Source organism: Sinocyclocheilus anshuiensis, unplaced genomic scaffold, assembly GCF_001515605.1.
Source record: "Sinocyclocheilus anshuiensis isolate Anshui unplaced genomic scaffold, SAMN03320099.WGS_v1.1 scaffold239, whole genome shotgun sequence".
Classification (NCBI taxonomy): Eukaryota; Metazoa; Chordata; class Actinopteri; order Cypriniformes; family Cyprinidae; genus Sinocyclocheilus; species Sinocyclocheilus anshuiensis.
In genome coordinates, this window is record NW_015549568.1 from 213,625 (window position 1) to 237,920 (window position 24,296).

Genomic DNA, 24,296 nt, shown 5'->3' on the forward strand with positions numbered 1-24,296 from the left:
CACTTTGTTATTCTTCTCCTTCTTTCCCTACAGCAGCTAATGAACCGGAAGTCTCACACATTCACAGAAAGCGGCTAACTTCCGCGTTGAAAAATAAGGTGGATAGGTAGATGCCTCATTCGACAGCTCCAAGCACGTAGACGCATCCACAGTGTTGCCAATTTAGCAACTTTGTAGCTAGATTTAGTGACTTCCCCGCCCCTTTTGAGACTTTCTTCAAAAGTTTAGGGACGAATATAGCAACTGCTTGGACAAACCTTATCTAAGTTCTCATCTTGCCCACTGATCTACGTTCACCTTTATATAGATCAGTGAATTTGCCATTGTGATGTCATCTAGTGACATTTAGCTACCAGTTTTAGCTACTTTCAATTAAAAGCAGTTGGCAACACTGGTCAGTTTGTGTTTGTCAGGCCTATGCGTTCTCTACGTGTGTTGGCTCAAGATCCTATTGTGGATTATCTCCTGTGTTTTGTAATTAAAGACTGTTAAATGTTTCCTCGTGACTCCAGCGTGTTCCCTCAACAGCGTGACGTGACAGAAGACCTGATTGAAAGCAGTTGGCAACACTGCGCATCCGCCATCTTGCAACGGTCAACTTGACGTCATTCACCATAATAATCAATGAATATTCGAAGATGCCACAATCCTGCACAGCCGATGGTTGTAAAAACCGCCGGGATTTAAATTCCCGAAGAAACGGCATAACCTTTCACAGGTGAGGATGCGAGAGAGGAGCGGAACCATAGATATGTAAGAATTGTGGCATCTTCGAATATTCATTGATTACTACGGTGAATAATATCAAGTTGACCCTTCCAATGGACGGCGGACGGCTTACGCATAGCGGCCCATATATAGAAACAGTCGCTAATGAGGAATCTACGTATACATATCTATGGAAAAAAACACCCCTAAACCTAAACGTCAGTGGGTTGTAAACAAATCATACAAAATTGCACAAATGAGATTGTACGAATTCATACTAATTAGCCATCAATTCGCCAAAACTCAATCGCAGTCTGTTATAAAAAATATCCTGAGATTTGAATGTGATACGTGAAAAGGCTTTTGGAGTGTTTTCGAGCTTCTAACTATGATGATAAATAGCATCCACACCACACACGTTATACTCGTGAAATAAAAGTAAACAAACACAAAGCGCATGTCATAATCTCATAGTAGGCTAAAAATTATGTACATACAGTGGGTACGGAAAGTATTCAGACCCCCTTAAATTTTCACTCTTTGTTATATTGCAGCCATTTGCTAAAATCATTTAAGTTAATTTTTTTTCAATATTATCGAGTAATAATCGTACAATTTAGAAACAGCCCAGCCTGTATGTACTGCGTGTCCACTGTGACTCCTGATTCGGGTGTGTGACAACGATGCTCTACGTACGCATAATTACCTTGATCAAAACATGTCAAAAAGAGAATTGTCTCGGGGGGCCCGTAGTGTTCAGGGCCCTGGGCTGCAGCCCATGTTGCACATTAGGATAACCCGGCCCTGAGCACGTGGCACAGTTTTGTTGTCTGCCACTTTAAATGCTCAAGCTCGTTAAAGTCTGGTGGATTCTGATTGGCTCTTAATGTTTTTATCATATCACCTTGAAAAAAAAAAATGTTCAGAAAATGATTCCGACATTTTTCCTCAATCATTATCATTATAGTTGTGATATGGACTTCACTATTCTCACATTAGAATGACTATTAAAACTGTATAGTTGTCTTTATCATATTTATCATTATAGTTATCATCAGTGTTGGGGGTAACGCATTACAAGTAACGCGAGTTACGTAATCAGATTACTTTTTTCAAGTAACTAGTAAAGTAACGCATTACTTTTTAATTTACAAGAGAATATCTGAGTTACTTTTTCAAATAAGTAATAGAAGTTACTTTTTTTTTCCAATTTATTGATTAGCAGCTCTCCTGTCCCCATGCTGAGAAAAAATCAGATGTTACTGTAGTTCTAAAATAAATATGAATATGCATTAATTAATCTCACTGTTACTTTTAAAAGTAACTTTCCCCAACACTGGTTATCATCCTTGGTGTAATAATGGGCCTTTACTAAGTACTATGTCCAGTAGTCTTCATGCCAGAGCTCACTATAGAACACTATATCCCATGATGCAGTGCATTCAACTGGACTGTCCATTTCAAGTTTGAACATTTCATACAAAAACTGTAATAAACAAATACTAACTATATTCATATCTGAGATTATTAAAACTCGCTAGATTAAAAATGTAATGAGGCCATGCGAGTTCTGCTGTTTGTCCATCATTGCACACTACTAGTCACGCGCTATACAATAAAGTTCCCCTGATAGCACACATGCATCACAGAGAAGTCTATTTGATCTGTATTTACATCTGCAAGATGTATTTTTTTTAGGGTGTTTGCTCATCTGCACTATTGGACGTTTCCTATCAGATGTCAAATAGACGTTTAGAAGATGTCTTTAAGATGTTTATGATTCAGAATGAATGTAAAACTGACATCTCAGAGACGTCTATCAGATGTTTGTACACAGCAGATGCAGATGAAGAGCTCTTTAACAGACATATATGGGTCTAGTTTGTCGTTTTGCAGGCTGTTAGAGACACTGACTGCAACAATAACATTTAAGATGACATTGTTGATTACATTTGTCCAAAAGCGACTTAAATATAGCTGTTAGCGAAATAATTAGAAGCCTAAAAAGGAACAGTTGATGTTGTGATCTATCATGCTAATCCTGAAAGATGATATTTTCTCAAGGCGACTTCCTCGTTTAAATTCCTCAATTTAACTGTACACCACATGCTGATATATATGCAAAACATCTGCTCAAACTCCAAATGCAAGGTTTCTATCTATCTATTTCTTATTTTAAAGCTTATATACAGCTTAGGGAATTTAATATTGTCGTGAATGTTTATGTATTGATGTGAACTAATGAAATCGTCTCTGGTTACACTGCTGTTTTTCCCTCCTTCTTCCGTAACTCTCACTTCTCACAAAACGAAAGTTCACACAACTCACTAGCAAGGATGGACAGGACGCATCTGCTGCGGTATGTTTGACAAAATTAACTTAATTATGAAGCGAAGCCCCTTAGAAACAACACGAATGCTGATTTTAATTGAGAATCGCCAGCAATTTACAAAATACCATAAACACGGCAGCGTGTTTTTATCTCGGAAATTGCGATAAAAGCTGACGAACTAAGGCTTCAGTCGCTAAATAAGGACTTGTCAAGGGCAATGAGGCATTTAAGTGTTTCTTTCTTTCTTCAGATCGAGGCTGTGGTTTCGCCCTTTTTTCAGCGTTGTGATGTAGCCTAATAACAATATCAATGTTTTGTTTTGTTTTGTTTTTGTAATAGTGACCAGGATATAGCCCACCCTGGTCCATCGTGTCCTGCTGGATCTTATGCAGGTAATCATAAAATTATTTCCGAAAGATGCACTCAAATCACTTAACCTTCCCTGCATGAGCAGGTCACTGTAAAGTCCAAGTAGCTAACATACTTGCATATTCAAACAGAAAACTTCAAAATAGCAGCAAAATCTTCAGTCAGCAACTTTAGAGACGCATGTTTCCTGTCCCTTTCTACTGTATCCTCATAGCATGAGCAACTGCTGAGAAACGAGAAGTTAGTATGTTGAAATAAATGTGCGCTGTACATCATTCAGATACAAACACAGTGCCAAATGACGGGGCGACGGCTCCTCCTGCAGATTTGATGCCTGTCGTTCCTGGATATGAGAGTTTGGGACCTAATGGTGAGAACCGTTTCAGTAGCTTCAGCTGAAACGAAGAGCAAAATGTTGGTAATGAACAAGAAAGTGATTTTTTTATTACATCCACATTTATTCCACCGTCAGATTTTGGAGCGGCTCAACCACAAGCCCCGTCCAGAGCTCCAGAGAGACGCTTTGAGTAAGAACTCCAGCACTTATACAATAAAACGATTCATGATCTCAGTTTAAAGCAGACTGAGCATCAATTGTGTACATTTCTTGGTCTCTATCTTGGTACATTAGGGATAAAATTATTAATTAAATATTAAGAAATTTTACAATTTTCCCTGATGAATAACCTAAAATCATGCCTATCCTTTGTCTAGTCTCTTTCATTTGGTCGCGTTGTTTTTTTCCTGCCTTGCCTAACTGGTATTCTTGAGGCAATTCTGGGTTTATTTATGAGCTCCACTCTGTTTCTGAGTCGTTGAACACTAGACTCGTGGATGCTCAGGTGTTCTGCAACATAGACTCATAATTTAAAATGTGCAAGGAATCTAAATGCAGATTAACCAGGTAACAGCAAGAAGAAACTTTGATCGATCAGCCAGTGGGCTAAACTAACCACCCCCTCTCATTATCATATTGAAATAGGAAATAAACATGTAAAAAAAATAAATAATAATAAATACAATATAACAGCTTACAGAAATAAATAAATGTAAGGATAAATACATTTAATAAATTATTATTATTGCTAATTTAATGAATGCATTGGTAAATAAAAAAAAAAATTTTTTTTTTTGTATCTATAATTTGTTCTGTGTAGCATACACATCGGTGTTATTTTAGTATCACTGATATATTATTTTAGTTTTAGGTTTTATTTTTATAAGTTCTGTTTTAATTTTAGTTCAGGTTTTATTAATTTTATTGTCATTTTCTGTTATTTTTATTAGTTTTTATTTTTAAATATGTATAGCTTTTATTAAGTTTTATTTTTTTGAAGTTTAGTACTTCAACTTTACACTAAATAAACATGAGAAGGTTTTCTTGGCAACTAGCTGAAATAAGTTATTTAATATGTTATTTTATTTCAGTTAATGTTCATTTTTCAAATAATGGAAATGTTCTTTAAACATTTTCAATTTAATTTGCTACAGTGGTTGATTTAGTGTCTGGTCAAAAGTTGCGAACCCAGCTGAAGTTCACATGTCATGTCCTCAGCATTCCTGCGATCGCTGAAGAACTTGCGCAGGAGGCCTTCATAAAATATGCCAGCAGCAAATGCTGTTACAGCTCTAAACCTGCCAAAGAGATGGTGTTCACAGACCTGCAGTCCCTCAACACATATCGGGTCAGCAGCTACATTCACATACATCACATCCAACTATATATGGGTGCCATACTTTATATATAACTTGGAAATCTGTTTCTCCTAATAGTACCGTTTGGAGACTTTTACTGAGTCCAGAACAACAGAATGGGACAGTGAACCATACAATGGTGAGTAAAGTCGTTATAAACCATATATACGTATATATAATTCTAAATTAAATTATATGTTTAAATATGTATGTCCCTTCATTTATCAGGTCAGGTGGTGGATGCTTTCGGAGTGGCTCCTGCTCCGTGGAGCATCCCGGTGCCCATCCCTTCCCTCTTCCAAGACTGCAAGAAATCCGTCCGCGTTCCTCACACATCCACTGTCAAAGTAAAACATTGTTGTTGTTTTTTTTCAGTTTTCCATTCATCAAGTTCAGTGAAAAAGTCATCTTGATTAATTTTGTTGTTGTTGTTGGATTCAAAATACAGGGCTGTCATTCATGCCTGAATCTCGGTAGATCTGCTTGCAGTAGATGCGTGAATTCAGGCAGGGTAAGTACCGTATGACGATCAGATCATTATCATTTCCTTCTGTATCTTCTTTCTATTCTTTCATTATAATGATTCTGTTGTTACAGACTCGATGTGGAGTCATTTTATCATTTCCTTCTGTATCTTCTTTCTATTCTTTCATTATAATGATTCTGTTGTTACAGACTCGATGTGGATCCTGCAGTGGCATGGGTCGAACTTCCTCCGATCAGCGCTGTATTATGTGTCAGGGCTCTGGCATGATTAGGTATGAAGTCAACCCTCTGATTAGAAAACTCTGTATAGCTTGATTTATTTAATATAATTTCATTAATATTTAATTTGAGAAATTTCGGATTTGTTTTTATTATTATTATTATTAGCAAAATTTAAATTTCATCAAAAATAGAAAAAGCAAAAATTGTTCTATAATGCAGGATGTTTTCAAGCTTTTTTTATTGGAGGAGATGTTTTAAGTGATGATAATTATCCAAATACTTTACAGTTGGGTTTAAATGTAAGTTACCTTGCTGTGCGAACATTGTATTTAACCATCTTCAAGTCATAATCTAGCTGCTTATTATTGCCGGAAACATAGTGAAAAAGAGCCTTGGCCAAAATATTGCATGTCCGGAAAAAACACAAGAAATAAGGATGCTAAAAGCCAGAAATGTTTGGTGTAAGAACAGAAATAAAATATGTGAGAGAAAGCGTCTTCCTCCTTTTGGCAAAATTGACTTAAATATTTACTATAAAGTCAATAATGATGAATAATTTTTAAGTGCACTTCTTTTGTTTTATTATTAAACAAAAATGTGTTGGGCATTATCCATACCTTCTGAAAATTAACATTCAGATAGGGTGCTTTAATAATTAACTTGCTACTATAGCAATGATGACATTCCTCAAAAATTAATTTGTACATTTAGTATCCAAAATAGACAGCTTTGGTTCTGATGCTAATTTGGTCAATATAGAGTTCCAGTGCAGAAATAAACAATATATTCAATATGCAAATCTGGCGTTACTGTCTTATTTCTTTCTTTATTTTTTAACTTTCATTTTTCTCATAATTCTTTTTATATTTTTTACTCCACTGCGGAAATGGTGTCCCATTAGTCTGTTCTAGCTTGGCAACCACATAGCAACCACCCAGAACATCCCAGCATCGTGGCTGTTGGTTTTGTGCGGGTCAAAACCAGTCACATTTTCCTCAGAAAATGTAAGAATACAGTACTCATTCAATTCTCTGTATTCCAGGTGTCATTCCTGTGGAGGAGTCGGTTCAATCACCTGCAAAACATGCAAAGGGCAAGGAAAGCTCCTCTGCTTCATCAAACTTAAAATTACATGGTGAGAAGACAATGGTTAACACCCATTTTCACAACACAGTTTAACAAGTTCACTGTTTATTCATCTGTTTGTTTGTTTTTCTTCGTTTTATCTTCTCAGGAAGAACAACATGAACGTGGCTGTGATTGACAAGGGTTCGGGATTCCCGGTTGAGCTTCTTGATCAAATTACTGGAGAGAAACTTCTTACTGATATGGCTGCAGTGGTGAGCAGAAACATTGTGGTGCTCTCGATGCCTTGTTATTTAATGGGGTCATAACATGATAAATTTCCTGTTTTTTGAGAAATATGGAAACATATTGAACTCAAAATCAGTCCATAAAGGCCATTTATTGAAACCAAATTTGTTGAAATAGAAACGTGGGCCGCTGTGTAGCACCTACATCTCTGCATTTCTACATGAAATGATGCCAATGTTTCTCAGTAGTCTATTTTTAACAAAATCTCTGATTATTTCAGTCTAAGCAGCATATTTCAAACATACAGACCAGTGAAAGAGTTCAAAACGGTTGCTAATTTCACATGCAAAAAAGCCGTTTCTTAAAGGTGCAGCAGCAAAAATGGCCTGTTTAATTCTAAGGTTAGAAAAGGTTGGAAGTGGTCATAATAAACTAAAATATGTATATTTAATATAATAATATTTTAAAATAAGATGATTTTTTTTTGTAAAATAATATATATATAATATATAAAATATTAAAAAATACGTTTAGCCTTTGTGCTGTGCTGAAAATCCTTTAACTAATTTAAAAATAGCTTGTAAATCTCTCATTATGCTATATTATCACCAAATCTTACATTCAATCTTTTTGTTATTATTTTTATTTGCATTATTATAGAATCAATAAAGCATTATTTGTGGAGGTGTGTAAGCTAAGATCATTAAGGCCTACAATTAATCAGTTCCAAAAACAAATATAAAACAATGCGCTGACTGAAAGAATACAAGTTAATAATTCAATATTTGGTAATAATATAGCATAATGGGAAATTTATAAGCAATTTTTTAGAGGCCAATCATTTTTGACCAGGAACACTACAAATGTAACAAGGTGGGGAAAAAATGGCAAAACATACATACAGTACATATTTTGGGAAATTGTTATACGCCGTGTGAGCAAAGTCAGTAAGGTTTAGTCCAATGTGATAACATTAACTAGCATTTTTGGGAAAAAGAAAATCCGCTCTGGGTCAACATGACTGGAACACAACATGAGGGTTAAGAAAAAAAAAAGTTGCAAAAGATTGTCATTGGAAAAAAATAAAAAAATAAATAAAAACATGATTTGACGCCTAATATGAATGCAACGGTCATTTTACAACACAGCCTTGTTTGTTTGGCAATGACACTGAAGTTTTGACTCATCACTGCAGGTTTATCCAGTTGTCAGCTTCCCAGACAGCTCTGTAAACGCAGCGTCTGAAAGTGCCGTGAGGGAACACCAGGCTCAGTTCGCCACAACTTGCCGTATTCTGCAACAGGTATTAAAACAAATCAAACACTGCCTCTGATGAAACCCCAAAAACCTGCGCTTGTCTCTTTAAGGCCAATTTCTCAGCCTCCCATTCTTGGAGATTGAGGTCTCTGCAGAGCAAAAGTGGGCGTTTCTGAATTTGTGGGTGTTTTCAAACTGCAGGGTGTTTCTCAATCATGCAATCAAAATGATCCCCCTTACCTAACCCCACCATCACTATGACGTCAGCCAATCAGGAAACATGGTCTAAAAACGCCCTGATCTGGAAACTCCCTTTACTTTCCTGCAGAGACCTATACTTGCATTCTTCTGGGAATGAATTAAATGACCTCTTCCTGTTGGCTCAGTCCACCAGATTATAGCTTGTCATAAAGCAGCCTGAATATTCCCATATATTCATACAAACAAGACACAAATGTTGACAAGATTCTAGATAACTTTTAACTATATTAAACAAAAAACTGAACAACAACAACATTAACAAAATAAAAGTCTCATGTCAGATAAAATTCACAGTACATTCTTGAAAAACTCTTTTAAGTGGTTTGGCTTGATCTTTTATTACTATTTCTCTAAAAGTATTAATAGTGAAACTGTTTTAGAAATGTTATATGTAAAGAATAATTGATGAAGAAAATGTTATATTGTATGGAGACAGAGCATGTTCTGACCCTGTGTTTCATTTTCCAGAGGCAGACCATTGAGCTAATTCCCATCACGCGAGTGCATTACGCCTGGAATGAGAAAACCCACATTTATTTTGTATATGGAACCGAACACAAAGTCTACACCAAGGATTATCCTGCCAAATGCTGCTGTTGCTCCATCCTTTAGACTGCTGTATAATGCCTGTGCTGCCGTTGCTGTCTGTTAGACCTGTAAAAGAGTTATATCGTCTTTATATTAATGGTTAAACATCTTTGGCATTATTACAAAGAAACTATAAGAAAATTGAAAAAAGATGGAACGTAGAATTTCTAGATGTACTAGGTAGAGCATATAGAGCATCTGCATTTCACTTTATCTGTATTTTCCAAAATCAAATGAAAAAAAAAAAAAAATTACTGTAAACTTTCAGAATGTTTTATTTTGAGTATGTAATTCTTAAAAGTACAGAAGCATGTTTCCACCACGAGATAAAAAAAAATATTTTGATGTTTTGGAATTTGGAAAACTTTTCACGCAATTTATATTTTTATAGTTTATATCTCACGGTTCTGTCCTTTTTCTTGCAATTTTGAAAAAAAAAAGTCAGAAATTTGATATAGAAAGTCAGAATTGCAAGACATAAACTCGCAATTCTGACTTTTTTTCTTGGTTTTTCCATGTTAACTCGCAATTGCGAGAAATAAACTTGTAATCTTCTGATCTGAGGAACGTTGGAATTCTGAGATATAAAACTGCAATCGTGAGAAAAAATAAAAAGTTGTGAGATAAAAAGTCGCACTTAACTTTTAAATTTTGTATTTTGTGGTGGAAGCGGAAAAATTGAATTGCGAAATGTGAACTGCAATTGCGAGAAAAAAGTCTGAATTTCGAGATAAAAAAGTTGGAGATATATTTTTTATTTTATTTTAAGTGCTATGACAGAAACGAGATTCCATATTTAATCTCATTGGTGATTTCATATTTCATTTTTTTCCCCCTTTGATTTTGGGTAAAATATTATGTTACAGTAGGGCTATATTGTTTCTTTTGTCATACTTTTACAAATTTCACCATGTCTGCTCATAAAGAACATTTATTATGATTGTTGTTGTTCTTAAAGTGGTTACACAGAGACAATTATGACAGTCTATCATGTTCTAAAAAATGTGAAATACATTACATACATTTTTCGGTTAGTTTTGTTGTACAGTAATTGGCATTTCATGTTACACCATAGCTGATACTATACTGTCTATACATTTCCTAGAAAACTCTATTTTTTTTAAAGATTCTACTCACTCTCATGTCATTCCAGAGCAGTACACGTTTGCATGAACGCGTGTAGCTATATTAAAGAATTTTATTTTAGAGTGTACTGTGCCTTTAAGGATTCGTGAGTTGTATCAGGCGCGCTTCATATTATTAAAACCAGACCGCCAGAGCATTATCGTGGGCGTGTCTTCATTGCTGTCCAGTTTTCAGAGTTCAAAACTGAGGAAAAGCTCTCAGTAAACATAAATGCGAAGCGCTGCTGGAGCCAGGATCATTGTGAAACTGACCTCACCAGCATTTTGTGCGTTATGGAAGACAAAGACGAAGATACAGGTGGGTAAATTACTATGTTGAAATATGTGCATATTACAGCTAACGGTCTTTTGCTTGTTTTGTTTTCTTAAAAGTTTTACTTGAAGATTTCATTGCCTAGTTGCAAGAAACACATCTGTAGCATGAAGCAAACACGTAACCTATTAGTGTATCCTACAAAAAGCATGTTTTTATAGGCCTAAATGAAAAATATAATAGTAAATGCAACGTTAACACATAGGCTATAGCCTACAACATTTCAAGTGATTATTTTAATACGTTAAAGTAATAACAATAACATGTTTTTAGAGATTGTAGTTTAGTTTAAATGCTTTGTTCACTTCTGATCTGACACTTGCAAGAATCTGGAAAGATCATTTTCCTTTTGCACAACTTCAAATCAATGTGTTTGGCAACAAAAGCATTCATTCTGTTCGAACAAAACGCATTGCTTAATAAGTCGTTTTGTTAAACATTAAGTCACTAACAGTCACGTTGAGGATCACGTTATATCTTGGCAATTCTCAATTGCGTCTTCAACCACGGGACGTCCCATATTTGGATTCCAAAAAAAAAAAAACAGCGAAAAACGGAAAACACTTGACTAAACCTTTTCAGTAGCCTACTCTAGCCTGATATTAAATATCAGCAGTCTTGCTAACTGCTATGTAATTTAACTCGACAAACACAACTTTCAGTTTTTTTTTAAGAATCTCAGAGTTTCTTTTCTTTTTAGTTGTTCAAAAGTTCGCAGGGTGAATGTCATTAGTTTGCTTTGAATCCTATAATTGCATCATATTTTATGGCACAACAATCAACATTCTATTAATTTCCAGTTTTAGGTGACAAGAAAGAGGAAAGGGATTTTTAATGTGATTCAATAAAACTTCCTTTTCTATTTAGAAATAATTAGCTAAAAGTGTTTCAAATGATGGTGTTTTGAGAGCTAAGCATAATTTCAGAGGGAAATATATGCAGTTCAAATGGGAGAAATGTTGAGTAACATTCATTAACATCTCAGTCATTCAACATTTTGAGGACCCTCATCAAGAACGCACACTTTAAAATACTTTTAAAAAGAGTATTAGTGTTGGGTGTAACACATTACAAGTAATGCGAGTTATGTAATCAGATTACTTTTTTCAAGTTTCAAATACGCAACACCAGTTGTTGACCAATTATTGACTGACAGCTCTCCTGTCCTCATGTTGAGAGAAATCGTAAGTGCAGAAGGCGTTGTGTGCGCTGTGTGAACATGATGTTACTGTAGTTCTAGACTAAATGTGAGCATTTACTCATCTGACTTGCTCAAAAACAGATTCGGTATTCCTCAAAATGAATAAAACCCAAAATCCAAACTCAGAATATGACGCAAACCTGCAATAATTAAATGTTAAATAACACAAATATCCTTTACAGTATGTACTTAATTCCATTTTATTAACCAATGTCTTTGATGCTGACCTTCGATGATCCAATTCAAACATACTAATTAGCAAAAATAAATAAATAAACAAAAAATCAATTTCCTTCAGCCTGAGGCTTATTCATTTCACTTTTGGTGTGAAAAGGCTTTTACATTTGCCAAAAATTTTTTTTCTTTCATTTTTTATTAAAAACAAGCAAGAAAGCCCAGCCCAGATTTGAAAATGTAACGCAAAAGTAACGTTACACATTACTTTCCACAAAAAGTAACTAAGTAACGCAATTAGTTACTTTTTAAGGGAGTAACACAATATTATAATGCGGTACTTTTAAAAGTAACTTTCCCCAACACTGGTATTAATTATGGAATTTAATTTAATGAATATACTTAAGTGTGAACCTAAGGCCCTGTTTACACTAGTGCATTTTCATTTTAAAACAGCGTTTTAAAATTAAAACAATCCTCATCTACACTTGCGTTTTCACTGCATTTCAGAAACGTTCTCCGTCCACAGTACACAACCGAGAACGCATGTCACATGACCATTCATGCAGGTACAACCATAGATATGTATACATAGATGCCTCAAGAAGCCTCATTAGAGACTGTTACTATGGGCCGCTATATGTAAGCCGTCCGCCATGTCAAAGTCCCTTTAAGGCAAGTCATGTCACTCGGTGGCCATCTTTGAAACACCTCTCGGGCATGCAAGTGCAGCTCCTATCACTTTGAATGGGGAAACATCAAATTCTCCAAAACTGTTCACTAAGCTTACGATTAAATTTTATATTTGAAATCACCAATGAAATCTGACAACAACTGTGTCATAAATGTTGTTTCTTTTGTTCAAATAGTGTTATAAAAAGCATATTTTTCAGGCTAGACCAGCCAGTGTGCATGCACAGTCCTGAGCGCACGTCTCCCGCCTTTCTGAAACGCGTCGATTTTTACAAAGCTCATCGGTCTGAAAAGCAAGGTGTGCTGTGATTGGCCAGCTATCCAGTGCGTTATTATTGGCTGAATACTTCAAGCGTGTGACGGAAATGTTACGCCCCTCACCATATTGTGATGATGCCCTGTCCGGCCGGAGCGATGATTCAAAAACATTAAAACCCATTATAAACGAGGCATTCGTTGCATCCAGTGGGGACATAATTATGGATTATAATAACTTTCTTAAAAACTTTAATAATTATAATACTGTCTTTTTACGCGTTGCGTTGCATCACGCCGCGTAAACATAAAACTATGTCTGCATTTGTGATCGGAGAAATGACAAACAACAAGCCCTACTCTACACTGCCCAAAAAACTCGCTTTAAATATAAAAAATATAAAATATAAAAACTCTTTAAATAAGGAAAAATTGAAATCGCATCATATGACCCCTTTAAAAACACAAACCAACACATTCTCACCTGTGAAAGGTTACGTTTCTTCGGGAATTTAAATCCCGGCAGTTTTTACAACCAGAGGCTGTGCAGAATTGTGGCATCTTCGAATATTTATCGATTATTATGGTGAATGACGTCAAGTTGACCGTTAAAGATGGCGGACGCGTCTACGTGCTTGGCGCAGTCGAATGGGGAATCTACCTATACATATCAACAATGTGCATGATGTTATTGTTTACACGGTCGTCAAGGATATGCAGAGCGAATGTGGGCGGCTGCCCCATCATTTTCAAAAGTCTCAGTTTTGGTCCGTTTACACAGAAGCACAACCCCAGAGTTTTCAAACTAAAACGGGGTCTGCAGCGTTTTCGAAAGTTTTTGAGGGTCAAAAACGCCTAAGTAGTGTAAACGACAGGCGTAACCACAGCAAAAATTATGCATTTTAAAACGAAAACGTACTAGTGTAAACGTAGCCTGAATGTAACGTTTGTGTAAATGCTATTATCTTTATATGAAATTTCATAATTACACTTATACTGTCTTTGAAAAAAATTGTTAAAGTGTGATGCTGAATGTATTGGCAAGCAAAGTGTACTTTAACATTATTTATACTGAAACTTGAATGTCAAGTATTTAAATATATTTGTAATTACACATTTGTAATGATGAAGTTGCAATTTAGTACATTTAAGATATATTAACTTTAAATGTTATGTTGAATAACACTACAGTTAAAAAATAATCAAGTACTTTACACGTGCTTTAGAATGTTAGTCAACACATAAAAATAAGTGTAGTTTACTAAAGCAATAAGCCCCAAGAAGCTGTGCTTTACAGTGAATTTATAACAGCTAAGGGCCGTTGTTAGACACGACGCGAAGCGGTTAGCTGTTATAAATTCACTGTAAACCACGGCTTCACGGGGCTTATTGCTTTTATAAAACGGTTATTCCATATACGTAGTACGATTTCACAAAATAAAACAGAGCAAATAAAGTGTAATGATATTAACAAAAACAGTATTCTTCCACCAAACAATGTAGTTCCTCAGAAACAGTTGTGGTTGCAACAAAGTGGTTGCCGAGCAACACACAAACGTAAACAAAGGTGTATGTTTGTAGAGTAATTTACAACAGCTTCGAACGTGGCTCAGCCAATCAGAATCAAGGACTGGAACTCTCCGTTTTATAATTTAAAACACAACAAGCAAATATTAAAAGAATGATTTAAAATGTACTTTTTAAAGTAAAACTTTGACATTACAAAATGAACTTATGTATTTAAGTGTTAAACATGAGTGTCTCTCTTTCAGTTATTCTAACTGCAAGTATTTTTAGTTATACTTTTAAGATCTGAAGTACACTACAAGTCCACATTCATTACAATTAAAGGGATAGTTCACCCAAAAATGAACATTCTGTCATCATTTACTCACCCTCAAGTTGCTCCAAACCTGTATGAGTTCCTTTCTTCTGTTGAACACAAAAGAGAATATTTTGAAGAATTTTGGTAACAAAACAGATGACGGTAGCCATTGACTTCCATAGTATGACAAAAAAATACTATGGAAGGCAATGGCTATCAGCCGTTGTTACCAACATTCTTGAAAATAGCCTCTTTTGTGAAGCTCATGCAGGTTTGGAACAACACGAGGGTGAGGATATGATGACTTTCCCTTTAAGTGCACTTTTCATCAAATTTTGTCTAAAATCTGGTTCAAGTCCAGATTAAAGCTTTTTAAATAGTACTTTTCAGCAATAACATCAAAACACTCTTAAGCAGGACTTGTATAACTTGTGCATAATAGTCTTTGTTATCTAGACTTCACTTACAGCAAGTTAATGTATCGCAAGAGCAAAAATGCATTCTGAGGAAAAGTGTACTATCTGAAACTGTTAACTGCAAATGTTATCTTATAATTGAACGTATCCTGTTTGCTAAATAGGTCTCTGCTTCACAAAGCAGCAGTGCATGTCTGTCAGTAGGAGCACAATTAATCACATACTAGCTTCTTAAAGGCACAACGGCCAATTGAATGAATCTAGACCAAAGCAATTGTTTACATGTGTTATTTCTGTTATCAGTGCATTTTATGTGTGCAGGTGCTATTATTAGGCACCAGACTGTTAGAAAGACTTGTTCTCAGGGTGTTTTCCCTTTCGCAAGTCTGCCAGTTGTGCCACACAGCAAGTGTGCTAGTTGGGACAGAGCCATTGAGTGCTGCAGTAATGACTTATATTTGTAGTTTGTATCATCCTGGTTCCCTCAACAAAAACCCAAAAATGATTTTTTTCATTCGATTTTGGATTATTGCAGATAATAAGCTCTGTGACCAACACACATTTATGATTCTTATACATTTTGTTCATCATGATAATCCTAACAAATTAACGCAACTTTTATGAATTTTGAAGACTAAATACAATCAGCAGAAGTAAAACAAAAAGGTAAACGTAGGCTATAAACAAACTACACCATGGTCACCACAAAGGACAATCTCATTTTTATTCATAGCTATAAAATGTTGATGAATGTGCATTTGCTAAATTAGCAGTTGAATTGTATCAGAGATGACCTGCACCTCCCATCATTCACTGCTGCTGTATATTTTGAGGGCATTGTTTCTCTGGCATACAGGCCTGATTCTGCCCATTCTTCATGCTAAATCTGAAGCACGATCTCTGTTGAAGGAAACCCATTCCAGCTGATATTTATATCCACTTGTTAGCAGCATTGTTCACGAACCTAACAAGATGTTTGTGTGAAGTATATATAACTCACTGATGCATTCAGACAAGCTCTTTGGAGGGAAAGAACCCTAATGACTTAATGAACAGCTGCCAACTACTGATTGCTAAGAAATGTGTTTATTATGTTGCCTAGCAATGCAACATGTCTTAAAGGAATAGTTCACCCAAAAGTAAAAAGTTGCTTAGAATTTACTCACCCTCAGTCCATCCAAGATGTAGGTGAGTTTGTTTCTTTATCGGAACAGATTTGGAGAAATGTATCATTACATCACTTGCTCATCAATGGATCCTCTGCAGTGAATGGGTGCCGTCAGAATGAGAGTCCAAACAGCTGATAAAAACATCACAATAATCCACAAGTAATCCACACCACTCCAGTCCATCAGTTAATGTTTTGTGAAATGAAAAGCTGCGTGTTTGTAAGAAACAAATCTGTCATTAAGTCATAGACCTGACTGGAGTCATGTGAAGTAGTCTTGTGGATTATTGGGATGTTTTTATCAGCTGTTTGGACTCTCATTCTGACGGCACCCATTCACTGCATAGGTCGCAGAAATATAAAAATGAAAAAAAATAAAAGCACTGTTGTGAATGTCAATAAAGTGTCATAACTGTTGGAGTTGGAGTTGGAGTTGGACCAAGGCCCTAAAATCTGGTTGATAAATATTCCAGGATCCCTGATGATGTTCCAGGATGAACAAGGATGATGATCATGGGACTACTATAGGGAAATTCTGTCACTGGTTTAAGGTTTAAGGCTGTTTGATAGGAATGTTCTTCCAGGTCCAACAAAGGATGTTGATTCAGAAACATGTTACTCTTGGATAAATCAAAGATGTCATAATCTCTCTCTCTCTCTCTCTCTCTCTCTCTCTCACTCACTGCAGACACTTTTGACCCCAACCTTCCTGAAGAGGGTCCGTCTGCTCCACCTCCAGGCTGGCTGGACAGTGTAACAGGCTACGAGGAACACACGGGCGGAGGTGAAAAACCTTTGTGCCTACCATTCATAATGGCATTAATAATACTAATATTATTATTAAGATAACATTTTTATAATAAAACACAATTATATACACTAAGGCACAACAATAATTTTAATAATAACATAATATTGTTATTAAGATATTATTATTATACAATATTATATACAGTAAGGCACTATAATAATAATAATAATAAACATTTTCTTATTGTTGTTGTGCTATTCTTGTAATAATAAACGATTATATACATTAAGACATATTAATAATAATAATATTTAACAATATAAAAAATAATAATAATAGCAATATTTAATTATTTAATAAAATACAATATTATTATTATAATTACTCTTATTATTATTAAGACACTGTTAATATAATAATACACTATTATTTACCCTAAAGCACTATCATAAGAAAAATAATAATTTATTATAAATATATATTATTATAAATATATTATTTTATAAGACACAATTATTATTATACACTGTTATATACAGTATCTTTATATTATTATTATTGTTGTTGTTGTTGTATAATGGCCATTTAGTTGTTGTGTGAAAATGCAGAAATAATTAAAAATTGCTTTTGCATACCGGTTATAGGATGCTTAAAAATATCAGTATTAATTAATAAAAGAATATTTAACATCTTGTAAAATCATGTAAATATAGTATGCTGTATATGACCTTATATCACCGTTATGTCTTGAATGCCTATTTTTATTTTTTTTCTTCATTTGACATTCTTGTTGTTCTTGTTCATAGACGGTACAGACCAAATCTGTCCTCCTCCGCCAGACTTTGTCCCTAAGCCTGAAAATGACAAGAATGCCTCAGTTCCAAATGTCATGTAGGTACAATATCGTTTTTCATTTTTTGTAGGAAGTTACAAACATAAAAACATATTCATACTACATTTGATGTGAAAAGAACATCATTATTTTTTTATACTGAACAATGCATATAGATTTATGTATTTGCACACTTACTGACAGGGTGCCCACTGTCTCAGAGGATGTTGCAAGAGATGCTCTACTCCAGTTTGTGGGTAAAAAATGGACGTACAGCAGCAAACCTGCAAAAAATCTGATCTTCAAAGAGCTGAAGCCTTTTACAGTTTACCGTGTAAATCTTGTTATTATCCATTCTTGATCTGGAATGATTTCTGTATTATTATTACATATTATAATAATTACATGACCATATGTTCTGTATCATTTCAGTACCGCTTGGAAACATTCACAGAGTCCAGATCAAGCGCCTGGGAATCAGAGCCGCACACAGGTGCCCGATGACACCAGTACAATGATATGAATCATAAAAAAAAGCCAAAACAGCATATTAATATATTTTTTCAGGTCAGTGTGTGGATGGGCCTCAGAATGGAGTGAGTCCTCCACCGTGGAACGTTCAGGTGTCTTACCCACCCAAATTCACCAATGCCGTTCAGAAAATAAGGGTCCCGCACTCGTCATTCATAAAGGTATGCCTTTAAGCAACAAAAAATCCATCAAATTTACCATTAAAACCAACTCAAAGTGTATTTTACCTAATGTGCGTCCTGCTCTTAATTTATCACCGTAAGTCAGACTTTTGCTCATGTTTTGATGCCTGTCGGATTGCATCAGTGCATTGTCATTGCAGCCTTGCCACCGTTGTCATGGTAACGGCAAAGTGAGGTGTACCCACTGCCGAGGACGAGGACTGGTACGGTAATTTTAATTATTAATAATATCTGCCAATGTTTTATTCTACTGACTGTTTTCTCCAAAACAAATTCAGACTCGCTGTATGTTCTGTCATGGCTCTGGTCACAGTCGCAACCGACGGTGTACAACCTGCCACGGAAGAGGGAGAAAAAGGTAATTTGAAGGTTAAACTGACCGACAGTGTGGTCTAATGTGTTTTTATATGCTCACATGAAAATAAAAATATCTCACCTCCTTCTTTCAGGTGTGTTTCTTGTCATGGAAAGGGTTACAAAGGCTGTCTCACGTGTAACGGTTACAGAAACCTTGTGCATTTCATACAGCTCACAGTTACATGGTAAATGTGCCAGTAAAATTTCATTTTATGTGGTTTTTAATGCTTTTTTTTTTAGGTGTGAGGTAAGCTACTGAAATGTTACACACTATGGTAGATGCATCAGTTCGTAATTAGTTCTTATGATCTCAGTTCCTGTTTTAGTTACTGTTTTGGTCTGCACAATAATCTGTCCTGTTCATATTGTCATCTGTCCTGTTGATATATTGTATTTATGTGGTTATCTGTGTATAACACTACATTGTTTCACAGGAAGAACCAGGTGTTTGAGTTTATAACCAACCAGGTGCCTGAATTCCCGCTGAAGAAGTTTGAGAAGGTGTCTGGGGAAGCATTCTTTGTAGATGAAAACCTCCTGGTATACATTGATTCATTAATTAACTGATAAATTAATTTTAATTCAGACATTTAAATAGGCCTATACATTATTTTACTTATTCATGTACAGGAGATGTAGAGTTAACCCTTCTCAGACCCAGTGACTCAGATATGTTACATTGATGTAACAAGTTGATATTTTATGAAATTCCTTAATGTTAAGAGAACAAATTAATCACAAAATGTCAACATGATAACATACTTCGACTGTTCGCTGTAAGTAATGTCAATTTACCGCAGTTTACATGTAAAACATGAATAAACATAATGGATTTACACATGACTGCCGCCAGCAGGACCGATGTCTGAAGCACGTGTGAAACAACTCCAATCCCATTGGCCCAGGTAGCCCATGACGTCACAGGCGGGTGCCCGGAAGTATAAGTGGGCACCTGCCGAACACGTCACCAACTTGGATGTGTGAAGGAGACGTGAAAACAGGCAAGCCTTAGGCATGGCGAGGGGACGCAGCATCTCATTCCCTCTCGGGGAACCATGGTTACATGCGTAACCCGAGACGTTCCCCTTCTAGGGAACTCGTGCTGCATCCTCTAGCCGACACTATGGGGAACGGAATGCCCACTAAGCCATGCCACGGCGCATGCCTGTTCATCTGGTGAGAGAGCACCAAGGGAAGCTACAGTCCACCCCTACTACCTGACTAAACTTAAGGGATAAAGGAAGTAGACCATCTATTTAAAAATCCAAAGGGGAGACAGCTAGAAGAGGCTCAGGGAACTGCCTACTTGAAAAACCCCGATAAGAGGGGCAGCCCGACCACAGAGTACTTGAAAAAGCCTACATCACAAGGGAGAGACCGGACCTTCAGTCAGTGGTTTGCCAACAAGAGAAACACATGAGAACAAGAGAAACACATGAGAACAACATTAGTCCAACCGCAAAGCCTGATGTAAGCAGTGTCTTAGCGTTCGCCTGCCTCTGCGCTCAACTCCTAGAGAGAGGAGGGGCGCGAGTGGCCACGCTAGTCTTCTGATCCTGTCTATGATCCTCAGATTGAGACGGACCAGCCCCCTCAAGAGATTTTAGAGGAAGACTTTGGACGGCAGGGAATGAACTTCCTGTAAGGCAGCGGACCGCGCCTTCATCTCCCTGAACTTCTCAACCACCGCCTCAGTGAAAGTGCCGAAAAGCCCGGAAGGCGACAGCAGAGCATCAAGATGAAAGGCTTTCACCTCTCTCTCAAGATCCGTGAGATTTAACCAAAAATGCACCTCCGTAACCACCATTGCTTAGTGGTGTGAAGAGCCAAGTCTGTGGTGTGGCGCAGTTCCTCGACTGCCCCAGGGGAAAAACCCTGCCCTCATCTATGTCTCTGAGTAAGTCAACTTGGTAAGCTTGTAACACAACCATTGTGTGCAAGGCTCCACCAGCTTGACCTGCCGCCACATACACCCTGCCATCCAGATGCTCCCTGAAGAGGTCTGGATGGCAGAGCAGTCTTTAAAGAAGACGACTCACCCTGGGAGAGAACGCTTGTGAGCGTCCTCTCCACAGGGGCATCTTTGTGTATCAGCTCAGCCACACACTCAACATCAGCGTAATCCGCATGCTGAAAAAGATGCAGCTGAGCTGAATATGGCTTGTCCCATGATCTCACTAACTCCGTGTGGAGACCAAGAAAAAAGGGAAGACATGGGAGTTCATGACCGGCCAGAAAGCATTCGTCTAATCTGCCATGGGCTGGCTTCTACCTTTCGCGTGAACAGACTAAATCGAGCCTCTTAGTAGCGCATGCCATTACGTCCAACATACCCCATATGCGGAACTGGAGCTAGGAGAAGAGATTCAATTCTCACACTCTCATCTCCATTGCCAATCACTTTCACCAGATGATCCCAATGTAGCGTTATCCGCAGGATCAGATGACCAAAGAGAAAAGTATCTGGATCCCGCCGAGCGCCTTGAGAGCCGGACATGCTCGTACGAACCATGGGTAGTAGGCGCTCAATTCTCATTCCTCAAAAGAGCATCAAGTATACAAGTGCATTAAGCTCCCCTGAGAGCCAAACATGCTCTGTTCTAACTCTAGATTCCCTCAAGAATCAGGCGAGAACAGAAATTGCCGCAAACGCATTGCATTGAGTCTGTTCGACTCCCTTGAGAGGCGAGCGCACTCATGTAAATGCTGTCTACAATCTTGAGTAAAAGGCAATGCTTTACCTCTGCTCTCAGTAGCCCCACGAATGCATCACCATGAGCTCATCCCACTGTCAAACGCACGTTCACGCTTATCCACGCCCTTCTCAAACCTCTCTGCAGCGAACCCCACGATCTGAGTCTACGCTGTATCTCGGCAGCAGCGGGACCCGAACCGTGAGACGCAGATGCTTGTCCATGATCCCTCGAGAAGAGGGACAAACACGAACTGAGCTTTCTCATTTGAAACTTGTCACAATGAGTGCATTCAGAGCCCTCGAGCACCGAACGCGCGTGTTCCTCACCAAGACACATAACAGTGTCCTCAGGTGTCAGAAACCTAGCACACGGAGGCACACACTTTCTAAAATGCTCACTTGCCTCAGTTTTCTCAGTCTACGTGGGCCAATGGAATTGGAGTGCTTCAGAAAACTGCTGGTGGCAATTCTCCATAGTGTCCGCTAGAGGACGCAGTGTGAGTTCCCTAGAAGTGAAACGGAGAGATAAAGCTTGCATCCTGATGCTAAGGCTTGTAATGGTGCCCCTGGCGGCGGTGATGGGATTGCAACGCAAATGCGTCAGAACAAAGAACTTGCAATCCACTCTGACATATTTGTGCTCACATTTTTCCATCCTTTGATTAGGTCACAGGAACTTAGTAAAATAATTTGAAGGCTAAATAAGGTTAATGTCAAAATTCAGAGTATTATTTGAACATGAGGGTTAATGTTCCAAAGCAACTTAGTCCGGTTAGACGCCATTGAATTTAACATGGATGAAACAAGGCTGTGAGAGAGACTAGTGGCTCACACTGCATAAATGTCCTAGATCACATATTGTCACAACTCACAGGTTTCAAAACTGTTTTATAGAGTTTTTGTGTACTGAAATTTTTTTTTTGAAAGACGATTTATCAGCGGAACAATTGGTAGCCTATGTTGCTAAACAACAGTGTAATCCACTGAACACTGCACGTCTTCTATCCCTCACCCTCTTACCATTCCTGTCAAAAATGAAATATGGCGCTATGCTGTCCCTGACTAAGGTCTAAGATCCTTTCTAATCATGTTTGATTTAATAAATTAACCTGACAGTGATTCCAAAATATAACACAGATGTTTTTAGCCTAAGTCACAATGCGTTTTGCCAGGTTTATCCGATAGAGGGCTTTCCTGACCAGGACATCTGCGATGCCTCAAAAGGAGCGATTCAGAATCACCTGCTAAAATATTCTGCTGTGAGCCGCATCCTGCAGCAGGTGAGCAGAAACTGTCCCAGCAGTGTGTGCTACTAAATACACAGCAGAATTAAATTGCAATAAATAAAACATGACTGCAAATGTGAATACAGAGGGTTGTGAGAATGCAATTCCGCATTTGACCACCAGGTAGATGCACCGTCTTGACCAACTTAAAACTTTGAAAACTTGTGTGCATCGGCCTGTTTGTGAATGATGCTTAAAACTTAACATTTCCACATTTATAGGTTAAAATATTAGCAATTTATGATAGTAAATTAATCCGATGATACAGATGACAAATTCTGTAGCTAATATTCAGTGTTACATTGACATGTTCTCATTCTCTTACAGCGTCAAACGATCGAGCTGGTTCCGCTCACTCATGTATATTACGCTTACAGTGGGAAAGACTATGATTACTTTGTCTTTGGGCGAGAAAACAAAGTTCACACTACCAAATACCCTTCTTCCTGTAGCATTTTGTAATTTGTTTTGTGTCTTAACCAATTTTGCAATAATTCATACCTTTTTTCATAAGATGTAAATACAGTATATACAGTGTGTATTTATAATGTAATATGTAGATTAACTGTAAATGTCTATGGAAATGAAGATACTTTCTCGTCATTCTATTCTATTTAAGCATATAACAGCATGTTTTTAACCGACTTTTATTTCTTCATTCTGTATATTAAATATACATATATTAGTATTAAGTATTAAAATTAGTTTGAGTACAGTTCATTTTTGGTTCATTTGTGTCATAAAAGTGCAGTTGATTTGCTACATGTTTACAGATTTTCTTGATAAATTTATATATCATTTGATAATTTGAAAGGATTTTTGTAAATGCCTTTATATTTCTCAGTTTATATACATGTTATATACATACACATGTTAATCCTAACTCACACTATATGGGGTAAGTTGTCACAGTGGGAACCTGCTGTTTAACGAACCTGATTTGAGAACGATCATTTTGAAATCTAAAGTTAATAAAGCTGCAACATTTCTAAAATTGCAACAATGAAAAATATAACATATCGTACAAACATTAAAAAAATTATAATTAATGAATTGAAAAAAAGTTGACAAAATGTGACAAGGTAAATTTGACATGAAACGTTATTATTGAATATTAATGATTATTATGAAAAATGCACACTAGTGTAATTATATTGTGTTCACTTAAAATATTATGATATGACTATATGTTTTTACAGTTTGGATAACATTCACACACACAAAAAAAAAACATTAACAT

General features: G+C 36.6%; 2 protein-coding genes across 2 annotated transcripts; both read left to right on the forward strand.

Annotated features, from left to right (window-relative positions):
- Positions 1-2,838: 2,838 nt before the first annotated feature.
- ssuh2.2 (ssu-2 homolog, tandem duplicate 2) lies at positions 2,839-9,611 on the forward strand. Its single transcript, XM_016445348.1, has 14 exons — positions 2,839-2,859; positions 3,023-3,067; positions 3,380-3,432; positions 3,690-3,779; positions 3,867-3,936; positions 4,965-5,094; positions 5,183-5,243; positions 5,333-5,451; positions 5,553-5,615; positions 5,780-5,862; positions 6,855-6,947; positions 7,047-7,152; positions 8,322-8,429; positions 9,113-9,611. The coding sequence occupies exons 2-14, from the start codon at positions 3,045-3,047 to the stop codon at positions 9,254-9,256; spliced, it is 1,143 nt and encodes a 380-aa protein (XP_016300834.1). The 5' UTR covers positions 2,839-2,859; positions 3,023-3,044; the 3' UTR covers positions 9,257-9,611.
- A 960-nt stretch (positions 9,612-10,571) lies between these two features.
- Positions 10,572-23,680, forward strand: ssuh2.1 (ssu-2 homolog, tandem duplicate 1). Its single transcript, XM_016445355.1, has 12 exons — positions 10,572-10,675; positions 17,111-17,206; positions 17,980-18,064; positions 18,210-18,339; positions 18,438-18,498; positions 18,573-18,697; positions 18,859-18,921; positions 18,997-19,076; positions 19,168-19,260; positions 19,510-19,615; positions 22,943-23,050; positions 23,384-23,680. Exons 1-12 carry the CDS (start codon positions 10,651-10,653, stop codon positions 23,516-23,518), a joined length of 1,107 nt encoding a protein of 368 aa, XP_016300841.1. The 5' UTR covers positions 10,572-10,650; the 3' UTR covers positions 23,519-23,680.
- Positions 23,681-24,296: the final 616 nt, after the last annotated feature.